The sequence below is a fragment of the Drosophila arizonae genome, chromosome 2 (genome assembly GCF_054131065.1).
Source record: "Drosophila arizonae isolate 15081-1271.41 chromosome 2, UAZ_ARI_1.0, whole genome shotgun sequence".
Classification (NCBI taxonomy): Eukaryota; Metazoa; Arthropoda; class Insecta; order Diptera; family Drosophilidae; genus Drosophila; species Drosophila arizonae.
This window is the reverse complement of record NC_142922.1, coordinates 2,127,973-2,146,552: the sequence shown is the minus strand read 5'-3', so window position 1 is coordinate 2,146,552 and position 18,580 is coordinate 2,127,973. Positions and strand designations below refer to the sequence as shown.

The 18,580-nt window shown below is 42.6% G+C and overlaps 9 protein-coding genes across 11 annotated transcripts; 4 read left to right on the top strand and 5 right to left on the bottom strand.

Moving 5' to 3' along the window:
• The first annotated feature begins 114 nt into the window (after window positions 1-114).
• Trs33 (trafficking protein particle complex subunit Trs33) lies at window positions 115-1,734 on the top strand. Its single transcript, XM_018017212.2, has 3 exons — window positions 115-254; window positions 306-693; window positions 796-1,734. Exons 1-3 carry the CDS (start codon window positions 186-188, stop codon window positions 918-920), a joined length of 582 nt encoding a protein of 193 aa, XP_017872701.2. The 5' UTR covers window positions 115-185; the 3' UTR covers window positions 921-1,734.
• Window positions 923-1,421, bottom strand: LOC108620293 (uncharacterized). Its single transcript, XM_089461903.1, has 2 exons — window positions 1,028-1,421; window positions 923-966 (listed from the first exon to the last, which is right to left on the bottom strand). Exons 1-2 carry the CDS (start codon window positions 1,419-1,421, stop codon window positions 923-925), a joined length of 438 nt encoding a protein of 145 aa, XP_089318029.1.
• Window positions 1,610-3,580, bottom strand: LOC108620193 (uncharacterized). The gene is made up of 2 exons (XM_018017097.2): window positions 3,112-3,580; window positions 1,610-3,049 (listed from the first exon to the last, which is right to left on the bottom strand). Exons 1-2 carry the CDS (start codon window positions 3,436-3,438, stop codon window positions 2,054-2,056), a joined length of 1,323 nt encoding a protein of 440 aa, XP_017872586.1. The 5' UTR covers window positions 3,439-3,580; the 3' UTR covers window positions 1,610-2,053.
• An 18-nt stretch (window positions 3,581-3,598) lies between these two features.
• On the bottom strand, window positions 3,599-5,587 carry LOC108620184 (NF-kappa-B-repressing factor). Its single transcript, XM_018017086.2, has 5 exons — window positions 5,032-5,587; window positions 4,501-4,865; window positions 4,239-4,435; window positions 4,016-4,177; window positions 3,599-3,955 (listed from the first exon to the last, which is right to left on the bottom strand). The coding sequence occupies exons 1-5, from the start codon at window positions 5,432-5,434 to the stop codon at window positions 3,733-3,735; spliced, it is 1,350 nt and encodes a 449-aa protein (XP_017872575.1). The 5' UTR covers window positions 5,435-5,587; the 3' UTR covers window positions 3,599-3,732.
• Window positions 5,588-5,604: 17 nt separating this feature from the next.
• Surf4 (Surfeit locus protein 4) lies at window positions 5,605-9,110 on the top strand. The gene is made up of 4 exons (XM_018017191.2): window positions 5,605-5,855; window positions 7,592-7,855; window positions 7,922-8,332; window positions 8,398-9,110. Exons 1-4 carry the CDS (start codon window positions 5,805-5,807, stop codon window positions 8,482-8,484), a joined length of 813 nt encoding a protein of 270 aa, XP_017872680.1. The 5' UTR covers window positions 5,605-5,804; the 3' UTR covers window positions 8,485-9,110.
• Window positions 9,111-9,237: 127 nt separating this feature from the next.
• Boh1 (Buddy of Hmr 1) lies at window positions 9,238-10,356 on the top strand. The gene has a single exon (XM_018017223.2). The coding sequence runs from the start codon at window positions 9,334-9,336 to the stop codon at window positions 10,138-10,140; it is 807 nt and encodes a 268-aa protein (XP_017872712.1). The 5' UTR covers window positions 9,238-9,333; the 3' UTR covers window positions 10,141-10,356.
• mRpS22 (mitochondrial ribosomal protein S22) lies at window positions 10,352-11,688 on the bottom strand. The gene has a single exon (XM_018017123.2). The coding sequence runs from the start codon at window positions 11,582-11,584 to the stop codon at window positions 10,409-10,411; it is 1,176 nt and encodes a 391-aa protein (XP_017872612.1). The 5' UTR covers window positions 11,585-11,688; the 3' UTR covers window positions 10,352-10,408.
• A 41-nt stretch (window positions 11,689-11,729) lies between these two features.
• LOC108621612 (uncharacterized) lies at window positions 11,730-14,811 on the top strand. Its single transcript, XM_089471724.1, has 5 exons — window positions 11,730-12,143; window positions 12,207-12,480; window positions 12,546-12,668; window positions 12,727-12,888; window positions 12,962-14,811. The coding sequence occupies exons 1-5, from the start codon at window positions 11,866-11,868 to the stop codon at window positions 14,507-14,509; spliced, it is 2,385 nt and encodes a 794-aa protein (XP_089327850.1). The 5' UTR covers window positions 11,730-11,865; the 3' UTR covers window positions 14,510-14,811.
• mil (milkah) lies at window positions 14,804-17,070 on the bottom strand. Of its 3 annotated transcripts, none has more exons than XM_018017168.2 (6): window positions 16,829-17,070; window positions 16,614-16,774; window positions 16,004-16,127; window positions 15,719-15,947; window positions 15,271-15,350; window positions 14,804-15,201 (listed from the first exon to the last, which is right to left on the bottom strand). In XM_018017168.2, the coding sequence occupies exons 1-6, from the start codon at window positions 16,919-16,921 to the stop codon at window positions 15,004-15,006; spliced, it is 885 nt and encodes a 294-aa protein (XP_017872657.1). In that variant the 5' UTR covers window positions 16,922-17,070; the 3' UTR covers window positions 14,804-15,003. The 3 variants fall into 3 exon arrangements, with proteins under 3 accessions (XP_017872657.1, XP_017872666.1, XP_089327935.1); XM_018017177.2 differs by having other exon boundaries at window positions 16,844-17,070; XM_089471809.1 differs by having other exon boundaries at window positions 16,883-17,070.
• Between the last annotated feature and the right edge of the window lie 1,510 nt (window positions 17,071-18,580).

Here is an 18,580-nt window from a genome sequence, read left to right as displayed (position 1 = left end):
AGTAAAAAAGTCGAAATTTTGTACTTACATAAAAATTAGCATTTTAAAAAATATTTGCTTTAAAGAAACTCAATTTTTACCCATTCACAGCTGCAAATGCAACTTTTGCCATTCGCATGATAACGTCATAGTCAGCTGTTGAGTGCAACTCTGATTTACAGAACGTAAACAGTATTGTTATAATAATGTCGGAGGAAATTGTATTTGATTGCCTGCATGCCGAGATAGTGAACTATTGCCTAAATAATAGCAAGGTGGAGCATTAAATCATAGATAAAGCATGTATAAACATTACTATTTTGCAGGATCAAAATGATCTGGGCACCCTGGAGTACATAGGCTTTACCACCGGCTATCGGCTGATCGAGCGCCTCACGAGAGACGTCGGCCGCTTCAAGGATGAGCTGGAGACCATGAAGTTTATATGCACTGACTTCTGGACATTGATTTACAAGAAGCAAGTGGATAACTTGCGCACCAACAACTACGGCATGTACGTGGTGCAGGATAAAGCATTCCGTTTTCTCACACGCATCTCGCCTGGCTCCAAGCAACTAGAGCAGGCGCCCAAATTTGTCGCCTTCACTTGTGGTCTGGTGCGAGGCGCGCTTAGTAATCTGGGTATCAATAGCACTGTGACGGCTGAAGTGCAGACAATACCAGCCTGCAGATTTCACATAGAAGTCAATAGGGGCTAGACATAAATTTATAGATAACGCATAATAATACATATTATAAATATATATCTGTTAATTATCTTGTATATTTAGCTAAATAATGTCGACTTTCTCGTAGATGGCCACCACATTCTGTTCAGTCCATTCGCAAAGCTCGCGCAGCGCCCATTGTTTGTCAGGCAGCTGAGGCTGCAGAGGATTTGGATCTGTGTGTATGCCCAATGCAGGCTGTGGACCTATTAATATCAGCCACTTGCCTTCAAATGCGCTGAGGTAGTCCAGGAAGGCGCTGCGATTGTTAAAGTAGGAAAAGAGCAACGCACATGGCGCAACCCCCGAGCAGCAGCGGCTGAAGAAACTGGGAATCAATTTGGAGTCCGCCTGCTCAATGTAGTTGAGTGGAATAAAACTGCGTACGGCGTATTTGCTGCGCCACCAGTTCGGATCCCTTTCCAGGCCATATATTCGCAGCTCTTGGTCAGCCACCACGCCGAGCAGCCACTCGAGCAATCCACTGCCACAGCCAATGCTCAACACATGGTGAATGTCCAGCTGCTTAAGCACACCATTTAGTTTCTTCAGATCCAATGCTGTGGGCCATATCCAGAGCAATTTGCGCTTCAAGTCCCGCTCCAGTCCGTAGCCCAGTGTCAGCAACTTGCGCCAATTTTGTTTGCCTCCAGCTGCACGGGCTATATCATAGATCTCTTGTAGTACCTCTAGTTCCGCTTGCTCGCTCCACATTTCGCGCACTGCGCTTGGATAATATAATTATGTATTTCTATTGCTTGTTCATCGAACAGTGCCCAGACCCTTGTCATTGACGTAGGCCAAGTAAGCAGCAGCATTTTAGAGATCACGACTCATTAATACTCTATAAACTATAAATAATTATATATTATAAACAATTATTATTGAAAAGAACCTATGTATGCCTTCCGTTGGGACTAGCTTTTATATTGTTTCGAATCAAACACTGATGTATAAGTTTTATCACTAGAGTACAATATATACAAATACTTAACTCTAACAATATAATATACATATGCAAATGGAACCAGGGCCTGATTTCGAGAGTTTTTAAAAGATTGATCTAAGCGTAATGAAGCTAACTTAGTCATTTGATTCACTGAGCTATATAAACCTGTCTATAAGCATATACACACACCGTTACCTAGTTGACATACCCTCAGCAAGTGTATAATATGGCATCAGGCCAGCATTTCATTCAGCTATATGTATAAATAACTACATTGACCCCATCTCATTATAATGCCTTATGCCAATTGATCAGTTCACATCTCATTTAAATTCTTGAGCAAGACATTGCCTCGGACTCTTTAAGGATCTTCTAACAATAGCTAATACTATAATTTTTAATTGGTATGTTCATTTTCATAGAAGTATTTGAAGTTTTTGCGCCAATGCCTAAAGCAGGAGCTGCTCTGGTCAGGCAAAGTTGGATGTTGCGTCGGTGCGAGCTGCGTCGCTTGTTGTTCAGCGGTTGTCGGTGTTGACTCGTCCATATCCAGGCCAGTGGTGCTCAGCTCATTGGAGTACTCCTCGTTATCCAAGTCCAATATGATTTTGCGATATAATTTTACATTCTCTTTTTGAACTTTATCGGGCAGCGATTTCTCTGGCAGCGGTTTCTCAGGCTCCAGTTCGGGCACTACCACCGGCTGCACATTGCCCACACTCATGATGACGCTGCTGTAGCGCAGACTTGGTGCAGTTGGCTGCTCTGCAGCAGCTGGCGAAGTCGTGGTGCTCTGCTCGACATCTAAGACTTGTACGCCCGCATCGAATTCAATGCCCGGATGCATGGAGCGCATATGCCGCTTCATATTGTCGCGCCGACTGACTGTGACGTCACATTCCAGACATCGGTATCGCAGTTTGGTTGTGTGTTGCTTCACGTGCCGCTGCAATGCATCCACATCGTTGTAGGTCTTATTGCATTGGGAGCAGGCATGACGCGGACGCTGAGTGTGTCGGGCCTGGTGCAATCTGAGCGTGGAGGAGCGCAGAAAGCACTTGTTGCACACATTGCACTGGTGCCGCCGGCTATTCGGCTCGTGCTTCACGCGATGCTGCCTTAAATTTGCCATAGTTAGATAGTGTTTGGAGCAGTCAACACATTTGTATGGCAAGCTGTTGCCGCTGTGCAGAACAGCGTGAGCCGCAAGGGCGCCCTGGCTGCGAAAGATCCGTGAACATTGCTGGCAGGGAAAGCCAGATGAGTTGTGGGTACGCATATGGCGTTGCAACAAGAGCTCCTGCCTAAAGGTTTTGCTGCAATTTGAACAGCTGAAACTGGGACTGTTATGGCTCTTCTGGTGATACTTCAGATGCGAACGTGTGGCAAAGCGCTAAAAAATATTAACTGTTACACATATATTGAATTGAAGCAGCAGCTTTTGTTTTAAATTACGCGTGAGCATTGTGTGCAGGGAAACTTCTTGAGGATCTCATTGCCACAGCTACGATGATAATACTGTTGTGTACGACTCCGAAAGCTCTTGTTGCACACAGAGCAATGATAGCCCTGGGTCGTGATCGTTATATGTTTATAATCCTCATTCTCAACTGGTTGAGCTACAGCATCTGCTGCGGGTTCAAGCTCCCTTGTCAACTGGCACTCCGAGCAAGCGACTTCATCTGCCAGCAGACACAATCGACACTTGTTGTGTCCACAGCTGTCGGTGACTAGGCGATTTTGTCCAGATGCTACGCAGTTGCAGCGCGGACATATGCTCATTATTTCATAAAACAAACGTTTGCGTTTCAAACAAAAGGGAGTCTCGATCAATGCACTTGTTGTTGCACGACGCTCTTTTTTACTGTCATTCGAAGGCAAACGCAATCAGTCAGTCACAGCGAAACGTAAACACAAATTAATGCAACTGAATTTGAATGAATACTTTTTTCTCATATATGTACGTATAAAATTTATTTTTTACTATAAACTTATATTAATTGTCCTGAAAATGTTTTATATATACTTATATAAAAAGTAACCGTAACTACAAATTATACACTATTCATTATTTCATTATTCCATTATGCTCTCCAAATCCAGTGCAGCCACATTACCTGGAAACAGGTGGGCCTTCTGCATGGGCACCTGCACAAAATAGCGTTCGCAGAACTTGGGATTTCTTTTGGTGAGCACCTCGTTGAGTATGATATTATAGCTGATTTTCTTAGTTATAAGCAAGCGACGAGATTCTCCAGTGCCGTAGCTACTCGAACGCAGTCCAAACTTGCTAGCAATCCTACAAAATACAAAATAATTAGGAATAATTTTGAACAATGGTTAAAAGAAGTTTGCATACTGATGAAACGTGGCGCGTTCTTCTTTTGAGAAGTTCGGCTCAAACTGCATGTCTCGTATATCATCCGAATTGACATAGTTCTCTATGAGCTTGCGATAATCTGCCAGGTTAGCATGCGGATCATTGGAGCCCAAACCCATACGATTGTTCTTTAACAGATAGCTGCAAAATATTGGAATTCCATATTTAGTTAAAGACAATGATATCAAGACCAAACACCTACCCTACGGGCTCCTCGCGACCTTGCTTGCGGCGTCCCAGACCACCGCCTGTCCAGCCCATCATGCGCATCATACGATAGCCTTTGTTGCTCGCATCCAGCTTGCTATCCGTCAGACTGTCCGCCGACTCCTTGGTGACATTGATATCAATGCCATTTTTGCCCTTCTCAACCTTGATCGTAGCTCGCGCTGCATTCAGCTGGACACAGAAAAGATGTATAAGCATATGAACTCATCTCAGGTAATCCTCTAGGCACTGCCTACCTTAATGCTATAGCAGTGTGTCTGCAGCAGGAGCAAAGCCTGCTTGTATGCAGCTACTTTGGCTGCCTTTAGATTATCGCCTTGTCCGGTGGCTATAACCTCATCATTGATTACAATCTCTGCTGTTTTGGACGTTTCATTCGTTTGGGCTTCAATCAAGCGTTCGTCGTACTTCATTTTGGCCAAGTTACAAGAATTGCGCAAGCAACTGCGACCGCCAGCTAAATAAATTATCAGATTCCCAAAGCGCAAACCTTCGAAGAGATCGAGTGGGGCGCCGCCACCGAAACACATCCGTTCGGCGCTGCTGGTGGATTGGCTTTCGAGCTGGACTTGTTTCTTCTGCATTGGCTGTTGGGAGCGGCCTAATTGATTTGGAATACGTGTAATCAGGATTCGTGGGTTTCACGATCACATATATACTAAATATACATATATATTTATATATTTACGAGTAATATATAAAACATTTTCTTCCGTCACTTATAGTACATCTATGATCTTATTATTATTTTGGATTGTTCCGTCTACCTTTGGCCCGCTGTTCGGCTGCGTCCGATGCGTTGACAAACGTGCGCTTTAGCCGCAGCGCCCGCTTCTGGCGAAACTCTTCGGCAATCTCTTTTGACAACTCGGCGACCAGGAGCATTGTTTCCGAAGGGTATTTGCAACCCAGAAATTCCATGTTGATGAATGTCTGTGCCAGGCACACCAAGCGCTCCTCGTCGAAGCGGTCCTTGTGTGCCATCATAAAGTCACGACGCAGTTGCCAGTGCTCCTCACTCTCGTATTCCGTTCGGTAGTTATCCACGTCCCAGTCGGTGGAAATTTCGCCGGTAGTCGCATTTTTTTTGGACTTCTTTTTCGAACGGCTCTCTTTCGATGTGCTGGGCTTTTCGTCTTCAATCTTTTGTCGCTTGGCCACGGTTGCCATTTTATTTCAACTATATTTAACTTATCCTATTTTATATATAATTATTGTGTATGGTTTTTTCTAAAACGAAAAAAACCTGGCACGCTGCTTGAAACTGCTCGATAACAGTACTTGGTTAATCGCCAGTCGCAGCTAATCGCAAAGTTATTATTATCGATAACAATTTCTCCACCTGGCTCTCTCTGCCAGCCTTGTGTGCCCGTGTTGTGTGTTTTTTGATTTTTCTGGTTTTTGTTAATTTTAATTTCGTGTACCGAGTGGACTGTGAACGTTTTAAGTGTTTTTAAACCAAACTTGCATGCTGCAAGTTTCAACGTCGGCCTGGAATAACACATAAACAACCCCAATAGGACAAATAGCAGCCGCCAACATGAGCATACCCAACGAATATATTGCAAAAACGGAAGATGTGGCCGAACAGGTAATTCTCTTAGGATCCTAAGCCGTGAAAGTAGCTAATTGCACCACTTGCAACTGTTTGAAGAGCACTGGCAATTGGTCTAATCGACATCTAATTGGAAAAATCCCAATACCACTTAAAGCAAAAGCAATAGAAAACTGCCAACGTCATCCAAACGCGGCAAAGTTCGAAGCTTAATCGCAGCCACAGTATCTGGCAGCAAGTGCTCCATGGTGGGCTCCAGGACGTACTAGAACCAAAGTTGGATAGCTACTTAAGAAAAATGCCCAAAGAATCCAGGAACTTGTATCTAATAGAGAGTACGCCATATGCGGTTACGCTTTGCGTCTGCATATGTGTGTGTTCGTGAGTCTGTATGTGTGTGTGTGCTTAGTCCGTACTAGTGAAAGTGGTGAGAGTGAGCGGCATGAATGTTGCGTCGTCCATCTCGAACTAGTCAAGTTCCGTAATAGCTTTAGGAAATGAAAATCTGGCAGCCCGCTTAAACACTTATACTTACACACGGTACCTAATCAGAGAGTATGTGTATATAAATATATATAAATGTATGTGTGTGTGTGTGCGTGCCTGCCCATGTATCAATATATTCAAATTATGCATTGAAGCTAGGCATGAAAACCCGTTACACGCTGAGAGAGATGGGGAGATAGCGTGGCTCACATAAGGTATAACGCGAAAGAGCAGCTGAGCGACACGTCATGACCCGCCACTGTCTTGCCAAATCAACACTGTCTTGTCAAAAAAAAAGGCCAACAAAAAATGAGAGCCACGCTCCAGTATGTTGTAAATTTCTGAGCTCTTATCACAATCAACTAAAGTGGACGATTCCCCGCCGATATGCCAATAGTTGGTTTTCTGTTAACTTCTCTTACTCGCTAGTCACTTATCAATTGCTTTTGCCCGGCGCACGCAAATATGTATATTAATGCATCACTTCAAAATACACCCGAAAAAATCAAGTCCGCTACAAAATATCTGAAAATATTAATTAAAAAACATAGGTTTTTTTTTTTGCTTTTGTGTGTTTTTTTTTTTTTTTTTTTAATATATTCTTGCACTTAAAACCCAGGTAAATAATTATAGCAAATTGCATTTTATTTTTAGCAAACGAGTTAGTAGTAGAGTAGACTCGCAGATACGTATTTACATAACATTTAGAATGTTCAGCTCGGTATGATTTTTGACGGGCGTCTGTAGAGATTTTAAAAAATGATATTGCATTTGATGATATATTATTATACGCATATTGAGATCTTCTGATAAAAAATATACATTTCTTCATGAAGTGTAATGTTATAAAAAAAATAGAAAAAAAAACACAACACAACCACAGCATCGAATAGAAGCCGAAAAAAATTAATTACATTAATTTATGTATTTTATTTATTAAAACTGTTTTAATTTTTAAAAACACATTTTAGACGCGTAATAATTTAAAAAAAAAAAAATGTTAATAAAAAAAATATTTTTTAAATTTTTATACAATTTGTTGTTAATGTTTTGTATTATATTAAAATTTTGTAATAATTTGAATTATTAAAAAAGCATTTCATTTTACTTTATGTTGATTTTTCCGAGTGTATTCATGTTACAACACCATCACATACACACAATCCGAAACATACACGCATACATATGGCAGCCAGACTCACACACCCACACACACATATAGATTATGCACAATCGAAAATTTGTTATCAATAAATGTTTGTTGTTATTTCGAATTCTATTTTAAGGTTATCAAGCGCGGCAAATACGTACTACCGACTGTTGCACGATTATGCCTGATCGCCACCTTCTTCGAGGATGGCCTGCGCATGTATTTCCAATGGAACGAACAGCGCGAATACATGGACATGAGCTGGGGCTGCGGCAAGTTCTTGGCCACAGTTTTTGTGCTAACGAATCTGCTGGGACAACTGGGCGGCTGTGGCATGGTAATGGCCAGATTCAAGGTGGACATTGCGGTCGGTCTGCTGTTCTTCATTGTGGTGCTGCAGGTGAGCCACGGCAGGTGTAAATTGCCTCACCTGGTTATGATTAATTTACTTTAATTCATCTTGTAGACAATCGCGTATTCCATACTGTGGGACTTCCAGTTCTTGCTACGCAACTTTGCTCTGATCGGCGCTCTGCTGCTGGTGTTGGCCGAGGCTAGGATCGAGGGACGCAGCTTATTTGCCGGCGTGCCATCGCTGGGCGACAACAAGCCCAAGAACTTCATGCAGCTGGCTGGTCGCATTCTGCTTGCCTTCATGTTCATCACACTCATCCGCTTCGAGCTGAGCGTGTGGAATGTCATTCAGGACATCATTGGCTCCACCTTGATGGTGCTCGTTGTGCTGGGCTACAAGACAAAGTTGTCGGCGTTAATTTTGGTTGCGCTGCTGACGGTGCTCAATCTATATCATAATGCCTGGTGGACAATTCCCTCGTACAAGCCACTAAGAGATTTTTTGAAATATGACTTTTTCCAGGTAAATATTTCTATATCATACTTGTATATACATATGATGTATAACTGTTATTTGGCACATTACAGACACTTTCGGTTATCGGGGGTTTGCTCATGATTGTCTCCTTGGGCCCCGGTGGCGTCTCCATGGATGAGCACAAGAAGAAGTGGTAGAGCTTCTTCTACACCTACAAAAGCAAATTTGACTTCAATTGCGATTAACTCTTGAATGAGATCATTTAGTTAGAATTACCATAAAATGGAACAACAGGAGATGCACAACAACAACAACACCGAATAGAACCCGAAAGAAAGAATGAAAAAATGTTATAAAAACTTGACTTATTTGATAAATTGATAAGGGACTTCCGCAATATCCAGGCTATAATGCTACGGCCCACCAAACAACAAAACAAAAACTAAAAACAAAACAGAAAAAGAAAAAACATTCGAGCACGTTCAACGAATCAACAACAAACTCTTCGTAGATACATACATGTAAGACATTTCATTTTGTACATAAAATACGGCGATTTTATGCCCCAAATGAGAGACATTAACTGATTTTATATTTGATTATATCTGTCCACGCATATATACATGTATAATTTGCAAAACTCTTTACTCTTACCTTGTACGCCCAATTTATAAGTTAATAATTTGTTGTGTGAAGTTCGGATTATGATAACGGTGTATAAAATATGATGAATTGTACCAATTGACGATGATTTGTTTCTTTCGTTTATAAGCAAAAGTGTAATAGAATTAAATTGTAACGTTTTAATAAACAACTAAAATTATCTACTGATTGTACAATTTTTGAAATGGGCGCCAAATGACTGATTGTTGCTCCTTTCTCTATGACACCGATGACAAGGGCTGGCGAAAAGTATTTAACATGTGAATATTGGGTTGATGGACAAAATCAATTATCGATAAATTTCTCACCGATTTCCGATAAGGAACACATTATTTAAGATTTTTTTTTAACAGTAAAGCTTTCCGCAATATATTAATACAAACATGATGAAAAAAAGTAAAAAGCAAGGAAGTAGGACAATAACAAAGTTTAGCTCGAAAAAAGACAAGCCTTTTCGCGTACGCGGCGTACAAACAGATCCGCCTTCCACAAGTGATGTTGGCATCCAATGCCAACGATTCGATGGGGACGAAGATTGGTTTGAGTCTGTGCCGTCAACAGAATCGAATGAAAACCCGGATGCGGAGAGTCATTTTCTGGCGTTTGTTAACCAGCACACCACCCGCTTTCCCAATGCTATGCTCGGGTGCCTCTTGTGTGGAGAAGTGGCCAAAAATCTGCAAACGCATCAGCAACACGTGAGATTGCATTATGGACCGCCATCACTGTGCTCCGACTGCGGTGAATTCGTCAGCCACGAGAATTTGCTCGCGCAGCACAAGTACAGCTGCAGGGCACATGCCCATCCCAGATCCCGGCCACAGATGCACATGCAGTGCCCCCATTTGCACTGTACTGTTATGATCACATCAAAGACGCAGCTCCGCCAGCATCTCCGGAGGCATGTGGTCTCCAAGCCATATTATTGCTTGCCGTGCTGTCAGAGGTTTAGCTCTACAACACAATTCCTGGTGCACCGCATACAGAGCACCACATGCCGATGGGCCAAGCCCTATTACCTTGCAAATAACTCGACGGACTTACGACACAAAGCGAAGATCAATCGCTGCTCCGTTTGCCTGAAACTCTTTAGCAATGCCTATCGCTGCCTGCAGCACAAGCGACGCTGCATCCAGGAGTATCAGCGGCGTCTGCGCAAATTGCTGAGAAATCCAAATATAAATATATAATAGAAACAATGCAATAAATAAGTAGTAATATAGAGTAAAGAAGTCCGGGTGTATCGTAAAACGTAACTGCATGAAATAAAGATCTGACCATAGCTCGAGGTTTTGTCATTAAATGGGTAACGAAAGACAAAAATGGATAGGCTTTCTGCATGTTCTTAGCAAAAGATTGCTATAAGTCGGAGTCGGATAAATCAAAATTAAAGTAATGGAGTCAAATTTGCCTATTTCGTATTTTTATTAACAATAATAAAGATGTTTGATTTTTATCTTATGTGGCTTGCACGCCGTGGGCCTTCTTCAAGCCCTTGAACAGCTGCAGCTTCTCCAGATTCACCTCCTTGAGCGTCTGCACCGCCAGCTCTAGTTGCACCTTCTTGAGCGCATGTTCGCTTCCAATGTATTGTTCGATGAATTTCAGGCTGATTTCGTCGGCTGCGAAATCTTGCTCCGTTTTGCCAATGGCCGTTTGGATCTCCTGCTCAATGCCCTTCTCGGATGGCTTCTTCAAGCAGCTGAGCAGCTCCTCGAGCGCACGCTCAGCGGGCGTTGGCTGCAGTGCCTCTAGCTGACTAAGCGTTTTACCATATTCCACGGGCACGTTGTGTATCTTATAGCTAAGCGCGATCAGCTGGACGCCATTGTATAAATAATCGCGTCGGATCATATCGTACAGCAGATCATCGATGCACCGATGCCAAGCGTAGAAGAAGGCCATGGGTCCAAAGTGTCGGGTAGAGCGGAGCAGATCGAATTGCTTCGATTCATTCAAATGCGTAAAGACTTTGGCTGAAATGTTGTGGAACTCGGCCTCGTAGGGCTCGTATTGCACCGTCAGGCGATCCAGTATGAACTCATATTTGTGATCGTCCAGGCAACGCTGCAGCAACTGCTCATCGCTGAACATGCGCGGCGTGTAGGATCTGCGGCCATCCAGGGGGAAATACAATTGATTCATGCGCTTTTGGGTCTCTAATGGGGCATAGGCCAAGGTGCCGTCCACATCACGTACCACCACCTTGCGCTCCGATGGACGCAGACCAAAGCTGATGTCGGTGAAAACGTACTTTGAATTGTCAAAGTCTTTTAGTGCCGGATCTTTGGATATGATGCGCTCGGTGTCCTTTTTGATCTGCACAACTGGCGGCATTTGCAGTAATTTCTTGGCTTTTTCGATGGTTAGCACAAACTCCTTTTCTAGCTGTGCGGTGGTCATGAATTTCGTTTCCGTGCTGTTGTCCGCAACGGTTCGCTTCCGGAAGACCTTCTCCAGCTGCAGTTGCGTCATGGATTGAAGCAGCCGCTGCGTTTCGGCATCTGTGAATAGCGGCTGGGGATCTTTGTCGTATTGCAGGCTGGCATCGGAGAGGGTGCGTCGCGATTGGTCCACGCCCAGCTGCAGTCGTTGCACTGCATTCAGTTTGCGCAATTGTCTTAAAATTAACATTTTTAATTCAATAAAACTGCAAAGTAGAGCCAAAACACACGAGCCAAAGACTTGCAGTGCTGTAAAATGTTCTATGCTCAATGTGTCGCTATGTAGCACTGTTAAGTATCGATCAACTATCGTCTGCTACGAAATAACAGCTGCTTGCGTGTCCATGCGAATGGCAATGAAGAAGAGTTTTCACGGGTTTGACGTTTTTTTTTTTAGCTGCTGTTTTTTTTTTTACTTGGCCAAAAAAGTTGAGTTTTCTCGTCAATTTGGCTTGCAGCGCGCTAAACAACATGAATAGTGTGCATAACGCTTTTGTTGCTGCGCAAAAGCGTCGATTGTCCGACTGCGAACACAAGCAAGGGGACGCGCCCCAACCGCTGCCCCAGGAGCAGCCGGAGCCGAAACAACGGAAGACAGAACAACAGCATCAGCAACAGCAACAGCCTCAGCAGCAGCAGCAAGTGCAACAACAACAGCCACAAAAACATTGTCTGCTGAGTTTTTGCAATGAGCTGCTCTATGAGATATTCAAGTATTTGGACACAGCCTCCATACTGGCGATGATGCTGTGAGTGAAATTATGTCAGCCTTTTGTTTCTAAATGCATGGTAATATCTATTGCTTTCGTCAGCTGTTCGCCGCACTTGGAAAGTTTCCTTCTGGATCACCGCTTCTGGCACAATATTGATCTCAGCAATGCGCCGCTGCCGTTGGGCATCCTGGAGGAGGTGCTCGGACGTGCCACAGAGAAGACGCACACCATCAAGATTCGCGGCCCACCCTCGTCGCAGCATGTTGCCGGCGAGTTTAAGCAATTCACCTGCACCCTGACCTCAGTGTTCCCCAAGGTGGCCACACAGCTTAAGGTTCTTGAATTACAAGGCGTAAGCCTGGATTTTGAATACGTGCGTATCTATATACATACATGTTACTAAGATTTATATATAATAACCTTTTTTGCTGCTTTCAGATACATATATCGGAGTTTCCATCCTCACTGAAGCGGCTAAAACTTAAGGATTGCAGCGTCAAGGTTGGAGATCATGTCAAAAGTATATTTCACACTATAGAAAAGCAATTGATCCACTTGGAGGTAAGGATATATATCCGATTGGAATAGGTTAGTCTAACACGTGCTCTATATGTAATAGGACCTGAGCATTGAGGATAACAACTGGTTTGAGCCTTACTATATAATGGCGTTATCCAAGCTGCCGGCGTTGCGCCGCCTCAGCCTGAAGGGCTGTCAAATGATGTGCAAATTTGTGCCCTACGGCAGCATGGCAGCCCGCTTTGGTTTTCAAAACTTGGAGGTATGCTACAGCTACATACATAAGCATATATTTATATAGACATAGTCTAACGACTTTCTCCATCTTTGCACAGGTTCTTGATTTGCGTTTGACGCCCATTAACAACTCAGATCTGCAGTGCTTTAGCGCCATTGAGGGCCTGAAGGAACTGCTGCTGGAATCGCCCCCCAATTTGCCTCAGGAACCGACCTGTCCCACAAAAACAACAAATGGCAATGTGCCGAGCAGCGAGGACTCCCCTGCCCCAGTGGCAGATCAAGTGAAAATGTTGAACGACGATGAGCCGTCAACATCGCGCGCAGCCATGGAACACTTGCGTGCGTGCAAAATAGCTGCCCAGAGTCAGGATGCCAACGCAGAGGCACCCAAGCCAGCCAGCGAAACATACACTTCGGATAATTGCAATTTTAGAAAGGATGCGAGCGATGCGCCCAAGCCCTCCGGCAGCACAACCAAGCGCAGTGGCTGCCTCTCATCCGGTTCGGATGATGAGGACACATCGTCCACGTCTGCGTCCTCCTCCGATAAATCAGATAATGCTGCAGCGCACAGCACTGGACATAGCTCCTCCGATCCGGATGGCAATGGGGGCATACAGTCGCCCCTTGTGGTTATCGCTTTGCCCAGCGTAGCGCGTCATTCACCAGCTCCCGCCGAAAATCAACAGAATGCCAATGAAAATCCTGATCCTGCGCCAGCGGCAGCAGCAGCAGATGCAGCATCGGCAGCGGCAGCCGATGCGGCAGTCGGTGCTGCAGCAGATGGCGGCGTTGAGGCACCACGCGCTTACATCTATGTACAGAACGGTCCGCCGGTCGACGGACAGCGGCCGCAGGTGATGGCCTCGCTGATCGAGCAGATGGTGGATCAGATACACACGCTTCGTGGCAATCAGCCGGCGCACAGCCGGTTCCTGAGGCGTCGCGACCAGGTGATCTATATGAATCCACAGGCAATTGCCGAGCCGCTGTTGGTCATGCAGTCACGTCGCACACATCGCATCCAGCCACGCGGCAATTTGGAGCAGGTTGTGCAGCATCCGATGTTCTGGAATATGCTCGATCCCTTGGACAGGGACTATTCCCGTCGGATGCGCTGTCGACCACCGGTCAGCCAGCTACCGCCCCAATGCTATGTCTCGGATCGGGCAATGTATAGCTTTGGGCGTGCCTATCCCGTGCAATCGGACGTCGTTTGGATACGCAACTCAAATCGCTCGTCCAACAATCGACTCGAGCGGATCGAGCTACGCAATTATCCGCACATCACAAACTATACGCTGGAGCATCTGGTGCAATGCTCCCCGAATCTCGTCTACATCGATGTGAGCGGCACGAGTGTAACTTCATTGGGCCTGCGCAAGTTCAAGAAGCTAAAGCCCGAGTGTGAGGTAGTTGCAACACATTTAAGCATGGACGAACAGCCGGAGCAGGCCGAGACGGAAGTCCTTGTGCAAGCGCAGCGAGAGATGGAAGAGCAGCAGCAGCAGCAGCGGCCGCCACAGGATGAAAACTTAGACGAAGCTGCAGCGGAAGAGAAAGCCGAGGCTGAAGCCGAAGCAGAAGCTGAAGCTGAAGCCGAAGCCGAAGCCGAACCTGAACCCCAACTGGACGCGCCTTAAGGATTCCTAAAATAGGCTTGATAAAATTAAATCTCTTCCTCCTTCGCTCCTCTTCAAATGCTCCACGCTGTGGCGCAGAGTTATTTAGTATTATGTTTGGAACACACACACACTTACATACTTTACTATATATATGTATATCTTATATGTGTTATAGAGAGAAGCATATATACATATGTATATCCTATATGTATACATAAACACTCACGAATATATTTGTCTGGCTTGATGAAATGTAACAATTTGTTAAGCATTAAACAAAAACAAACAAACAAATGATAAACAATTTTGGAATTGAGTAACTGATGAAATGTTTATTGGGTAGCCGTCGAAAAAAAAAAAAAAACTTGAAGTGAAGTGGACAAAACAATTGTTCAGTTGCGCTTTCTGAGAGCCAACTCTCGGGTGAAAAACTTGGGAATAACATTCGAATGGAAAACACGTGTGGAAATTCAATTCTCGGTTAACTAGTGCTTAAAAAAATTGTATGTCTGTTACTTGTCATTTTCGTTGTTGGAGGACTCCTCCTCCTCTTCCTCGACCTCGGAGTCATCCTCGCTGTCCTCTGTCTCCGAGTCCGAGGCATCTGTGCTCTGGCAGTCGGCTATTTCGCCAGTGAAAAAGATAACGGCCTTCGGTATGACGCGCTCCTTCAAGTAGAAGCCCAACTCAAAGTCGTTCTGCAGTATGGCCTGATCAGGTTCAGGTGGGTAATACGATCAGGTAATACAATCGATCTTAAATTTCTAGTCATGGCTTACGTTTATGTCACTGAAATTGGGATCCTCGGGATCATCAGGAAGAACAGGTGGCGTAAAGAAATCAAAGAATGACGGCTGATCTGTGGAGAAAAGCGCAATGTGATCTGAAACTCATTGAGTCCGAAGAAAAAAGTTCCAAGAGTCATAAGTCTATAAGATGTCTAATTTTTTAGATTCCAAATTTCTAAAAGTCTAGAGTTCTAACAGAGAGTCAGCATCCAATGTTCTAAGAGTTTTATGTATTACGAGTTCTTAGTTCGATGCCCTACGAGTCCAAAGTCTTAAGAATCCTAAATCCTTCAAGTCCTCAGTTTTAAAAATCCTTAATTACATACACTCCCCTAAGTTTCAAGAAGCGCAATTCCTGAAACACCTAACTTCTAAGAATCCAAAGTTTTAAGACTTCTGACTGGCTGAGCTTTATATGTATATTATTATGACAACATACCATTTTTCTCGCGCTCCAAAGACTGCTTCCACTCGATGTGGCAGCCTTCGCATTTGACTATCTCAGCGCCGTCATAGGATAATGGGTCCTCCTTGTCGGGCACACAATTCAGTATATAGGTCTTTGTCAATACGCGATTCTTGAAGTAATCGTTCTTCTCAAAAGTGAACTCGATGACAAACTTGACGGTGTCTTCATTATAATGCTTGGTTCGTATATCACATAAGTACTGAAAAGGATATATGAATAGATCTCTCATTTTGAAGTAGAACTATCTTTTCTCACCGATAAAATTTTCTCATCCTCCTTGCCGATGAATTCGGTGTAAGAGGCTTTGAGCACTTTGAGCCAAAAGTGTGCCACACTGTCATTAGAATTAGCATCACCATGAATTTGTTTCTTGTATTCTCTAAGAGTATTCATATATTTTTTTTTCATTGCATGGGAAGAAAGGTTAGTTACTTAGTCTAGCGATCTATCTAAGGTGGAACGAAGTCTATATAAATATTTGAGCCTGAATTTTATGAATCAAATGCCTAATACGAAGAGGTAGCTTAGATCAGATAGAGTTAACTTTAAGATGGAGCAATCCATACTTCTTGGTTAGGAAAAAAGAATTCGAATCGAATCTATGTGTAAAAAGATTAACAGAATCTCATAAAATGAATCGAATATGTTTGAAACTAATCCAGGATCGAGGAATGAAGAGGAATATCTCAAAAACTTAAATGGAATCTATAGTAAAACAAAAATTACAAATGGAAATATATACTAAAACGAAATCTATAGTAAAACCAGAAGTACAAAGAGAACCTCTATATTCAATTTATGAGATCTTTGACAACTATTGGAAGCTAATGTCAGCTCATCATTATAAACTCATTATCTAACTTACTCAAGCATCTTTTTGCGCTTGTCGAATATCTCATTGTGTTTCTGCTCATATACTTTTTCCATATTGTAAATTTCGCGCTGCATCTTGACATCTAGATTGATGGTTTCCATATAGAGCTGCTTTAGTTCACCAATAATTTTCTTCTCGTCCTCTGAAAAATCCTATGGAAAAGCATAAAAGTTTTTATTCACTAAACACACACGCGTTCACTGTACGAAATAAAGTTGTACATTCTTCTCAGATTTGACAATTGGCTGCGGCATGTTGACCTTTAGCTTAGCGGAATTACGGGCTCGAAGCGGCTCCATTTTGTCTTAATAATTTGTTTAAACTGTTTCGTGTCAAATAATAATCGTACAAAATTTACGTTCGGTCTTAAAAATTTACAAAAAAAATATTCTATATCTGACGGAAATGTATTGTGAGCTGTTCTAGCACAAATGATCCCACAATTTCCCACTCAATTGTCATCAGCCACATGCGACGTTGAAATCAACGCACACTTGGAAACCGACAATAGCCCTATCTATGCATACATGTACATTTGTCTGTGTTTGTGCTTTCTGCCCTTCTGCAGATCATGCGAGTGCTACGACAGCCTATGGCGATTGCTTCGCTCTCACACGGGCGCAGCTTTTATAGCAAAGTCGTTCAGGCTTTGCCAATTGGAAAGTCGCGACTATTGTAATTATGTTTGGTTATGTTGAAAAGACCAGTTTAAGCATGACGACAGCGCCTGTAGCTGTCTTCGAGTGCGGTTCGGTAGTAGCTTAAGAAATTACAGAGACAAAGAAGTCAAAGAGTGGAAATATATATATATATATACACATAGATACATACATACATACATATATGTATGTATATATTTCCAGTTATATGAGTCTAATAAAGAGTTAGGATTGCTTTTGGCTAGGTCCATGAGAGTTCAGGGAATAAATCAGATAAAGTTCTGTCCATTTCAACTTTTTATGTATATTAAAGTATCAACATTTTATTTTTTAGTATATACTAAACTGATATTTACTGGTAAAATAGTTATAGACTACAGTGGAACGTAACAAATACAGACATTTCGTGCTCCAAAATCGAAGAGTCTTTATAGATAATATCATATTTAAATATAGATATAATACTTATAATATTAAAACGGAATAAATTAACTCTATATACACATGCACATACACATGCAACTATATATGGATATCTATTTTTAAGACGGAGATGATTTTGCCGTTGATGCTCTCTGTAGATTGAAAATACAGTAGAATCCGCCTATGACAACGTTCAAGGCATTGTAGGTATATCCGGAAGAAGATTTAACCGTATAAGTTTGCTGATATAAGTTAGCCGACGCAATAAACGGAGTCGTTATAACCCGAATATACTGTACATACACATCTATATACACCTCTTGATATACAATAAAACTGTTTGCAGAGTTGCACAATAAATGATGAAATGCTACTTAAACAATCTACAATGTTTAGAATATGGATTCCCAAATATATAAGATAAGAATCCTAAAGATTTTAGTTGAAAAAGTATTTCAACATTTCCAAGATTGAAAGTTTTCGCCAGCTCGAATCAAGATTTTTTGTTGGGATCAATTTAAAAAATTAACTAATTGAAATTATTACATCATTACATCATTTTACACTAGGCAAACTCATACTAGACTTTACATACCTTCCCACTAGTCAACCCAAGCAGTCTATATTCTCAGAAGTAATTATTATGTATATTAAAAGCAGGGAAGAAACCCTTTAACCAAACTCTTTTTATATATATTTGTTGTTTTCCTTGGACTCTCCGTTTTCGTACTTTCCGGCGTATATTTTAGCGCCTATTAAAATGCTGGCCATGTTTATTGGCAATTTAACGCACATTTAATTTTTGGCGTTATTTTTTTCCGTCGTTTTCTTAAACTTTTCATTTGGCATGCAATTAAGTGTTGTCTTCCCTTTTTT

Bases quoted from the DNA above. Each gene is read 5' to 3' on its own strand.
- mRpS22 (XM_018017123.2), bottom strand. From the start codon at position 11,584: ATGTTAATTTTAAGACAATTGCGCAAACTGAATGCAGTGCAACGACTG.
- Trs33 (XM_018017212.2), top strand. From the start codon at position 186: ATGTCGGAGGAAATTGTATTTGATTGCCTGCATGCCGAGATAGTGAAC. The intron at 255-305 runs GTGGAGCATTAA...ACTATTTTGCAG, and splicing joins ATTGCCTAAATAATAGCAAG to GATCAAAATGATCTGGGCAC. The intron at 694-795 runs GCTAGACATAAA...ACTTTCTCGTAG, and splicing joins TCACATAGAAGTCAATAGGG to ATGGCCACCACATTCTGTTC.
- Surf4 (XM_018017191.2), top strand. From the start codon at position 5,805: ATGAGCATACCCAACGAATATATTGCAAAAACGGAAGATGTGGCCGAA. The intron at 5,856-7,591 runs GTAATTCTCTTA...TTCTATTTTAAG, and splicing joins CGGAAGATGTGGCCGAACAG to GTTATCAAGCGCGGCAAATA. The intron at 8,333-8,397 runs GTAAATATTTCT...GGCACATTACAG, and splicing joins TGAAATATGACTTTTTCCAG to ACACTTTCGGTTATCGGGGG.
- LOC108620184 (XM_018017086.2), bottom strand. From the start codon at position 5,434: ATGGCAACCGTGGCCAAGCGACAAAAGATTGAAGACGAAAAGCCCAGC. The intron at 4,436-4,500 runs GTAGGCAGTGCC...TTCTGTGTCCAG, and splicing joins CACACTGCTATAGCATTAAG to CTGAATGCAGCGCGAGCTAC. The intron at 3,956-4,015 runs GTATGCAAACTT...TGTATTTTGTAG, and splicing joins GAACGCGCCACGTTTCATCA to GATTGCTAGCAAGTTTGGAC.
- mil (XM_018017168.2), bottom strand. From the start codon at position 16,921: ATGGAGCCGCTTCGAGCCCGTAATTCCGCTAAGCTAAAGGTCAACATG. The intron at 15,351-15,718 runs GTATGTTGTCAT...TTTTCTCCACAG, and splicing joins TTTGGAGCGCGAGAAAAATG to ATCAGCCGTCATTCTTTGAT. The intron at 15,202-15,270 runs GTAAGCCATGAC...GAACCTGATCAG, and splicing joins CCAATTTCAGTGACATAAAC to GCCATACTGCAGAACGACTT.
- LOC108620193 (XM_018017097.2), bottom strand. From the start codon at position 3,438: ATGAGCATATGTCCGCGCTGCAACTGCGTAGCATCTGGACAAAATCGC. The intron at 3,050-3,111 runs GTAATTTAAAAC...AATATTTTTTAG, and splicing joins CCTGCACACAATGCTCACGC to CGCTTTGCCACACGTTCGCA.
- Boh1 (XM_018017223.2), top strand. From the start codon at position 9,334: ATGATGAAAAAAAGTAAAAAGCAAGGAAGTAGGACAATAACAAAGTTT.
- LOC108620293 (XM_089461903.1), bottom strand. From the start codon at position 1,421: ATGTGGAGCGAGCAAGCGGAACTAGAGGTACTACAAGAGATCTATGAT. The intron at 967-1,027 runs GCCGCTGCTGCT...TAACAATCGCAG, and splicing joins ATTGATTCCCAGTTTCTTCA to CGCCTTCCTGGACTACCTCA.
- LOC108621612 (XM_089471724.1), top strand. From the start codon at position 11,866: ATGAATAGTGTGCATAACGCTTTTGTTGCTGCGCAAAAGCGTCGATTG. The intron at 12,144-12,206 runs GTGAGTGAAATT...TGCTTTCGTCAG, and splicing joins TCCATACTGGCGATGATGCT to CTGTTCGCCGCACTTGGAAA. The intron at 12,889-12,961 runs GTATGCTACAGC...ATCTTTGCACAG, and splicing joins TTGGTTTTCAAAACTTGGAG to GTTCTTGATTTGCGTTTGAC.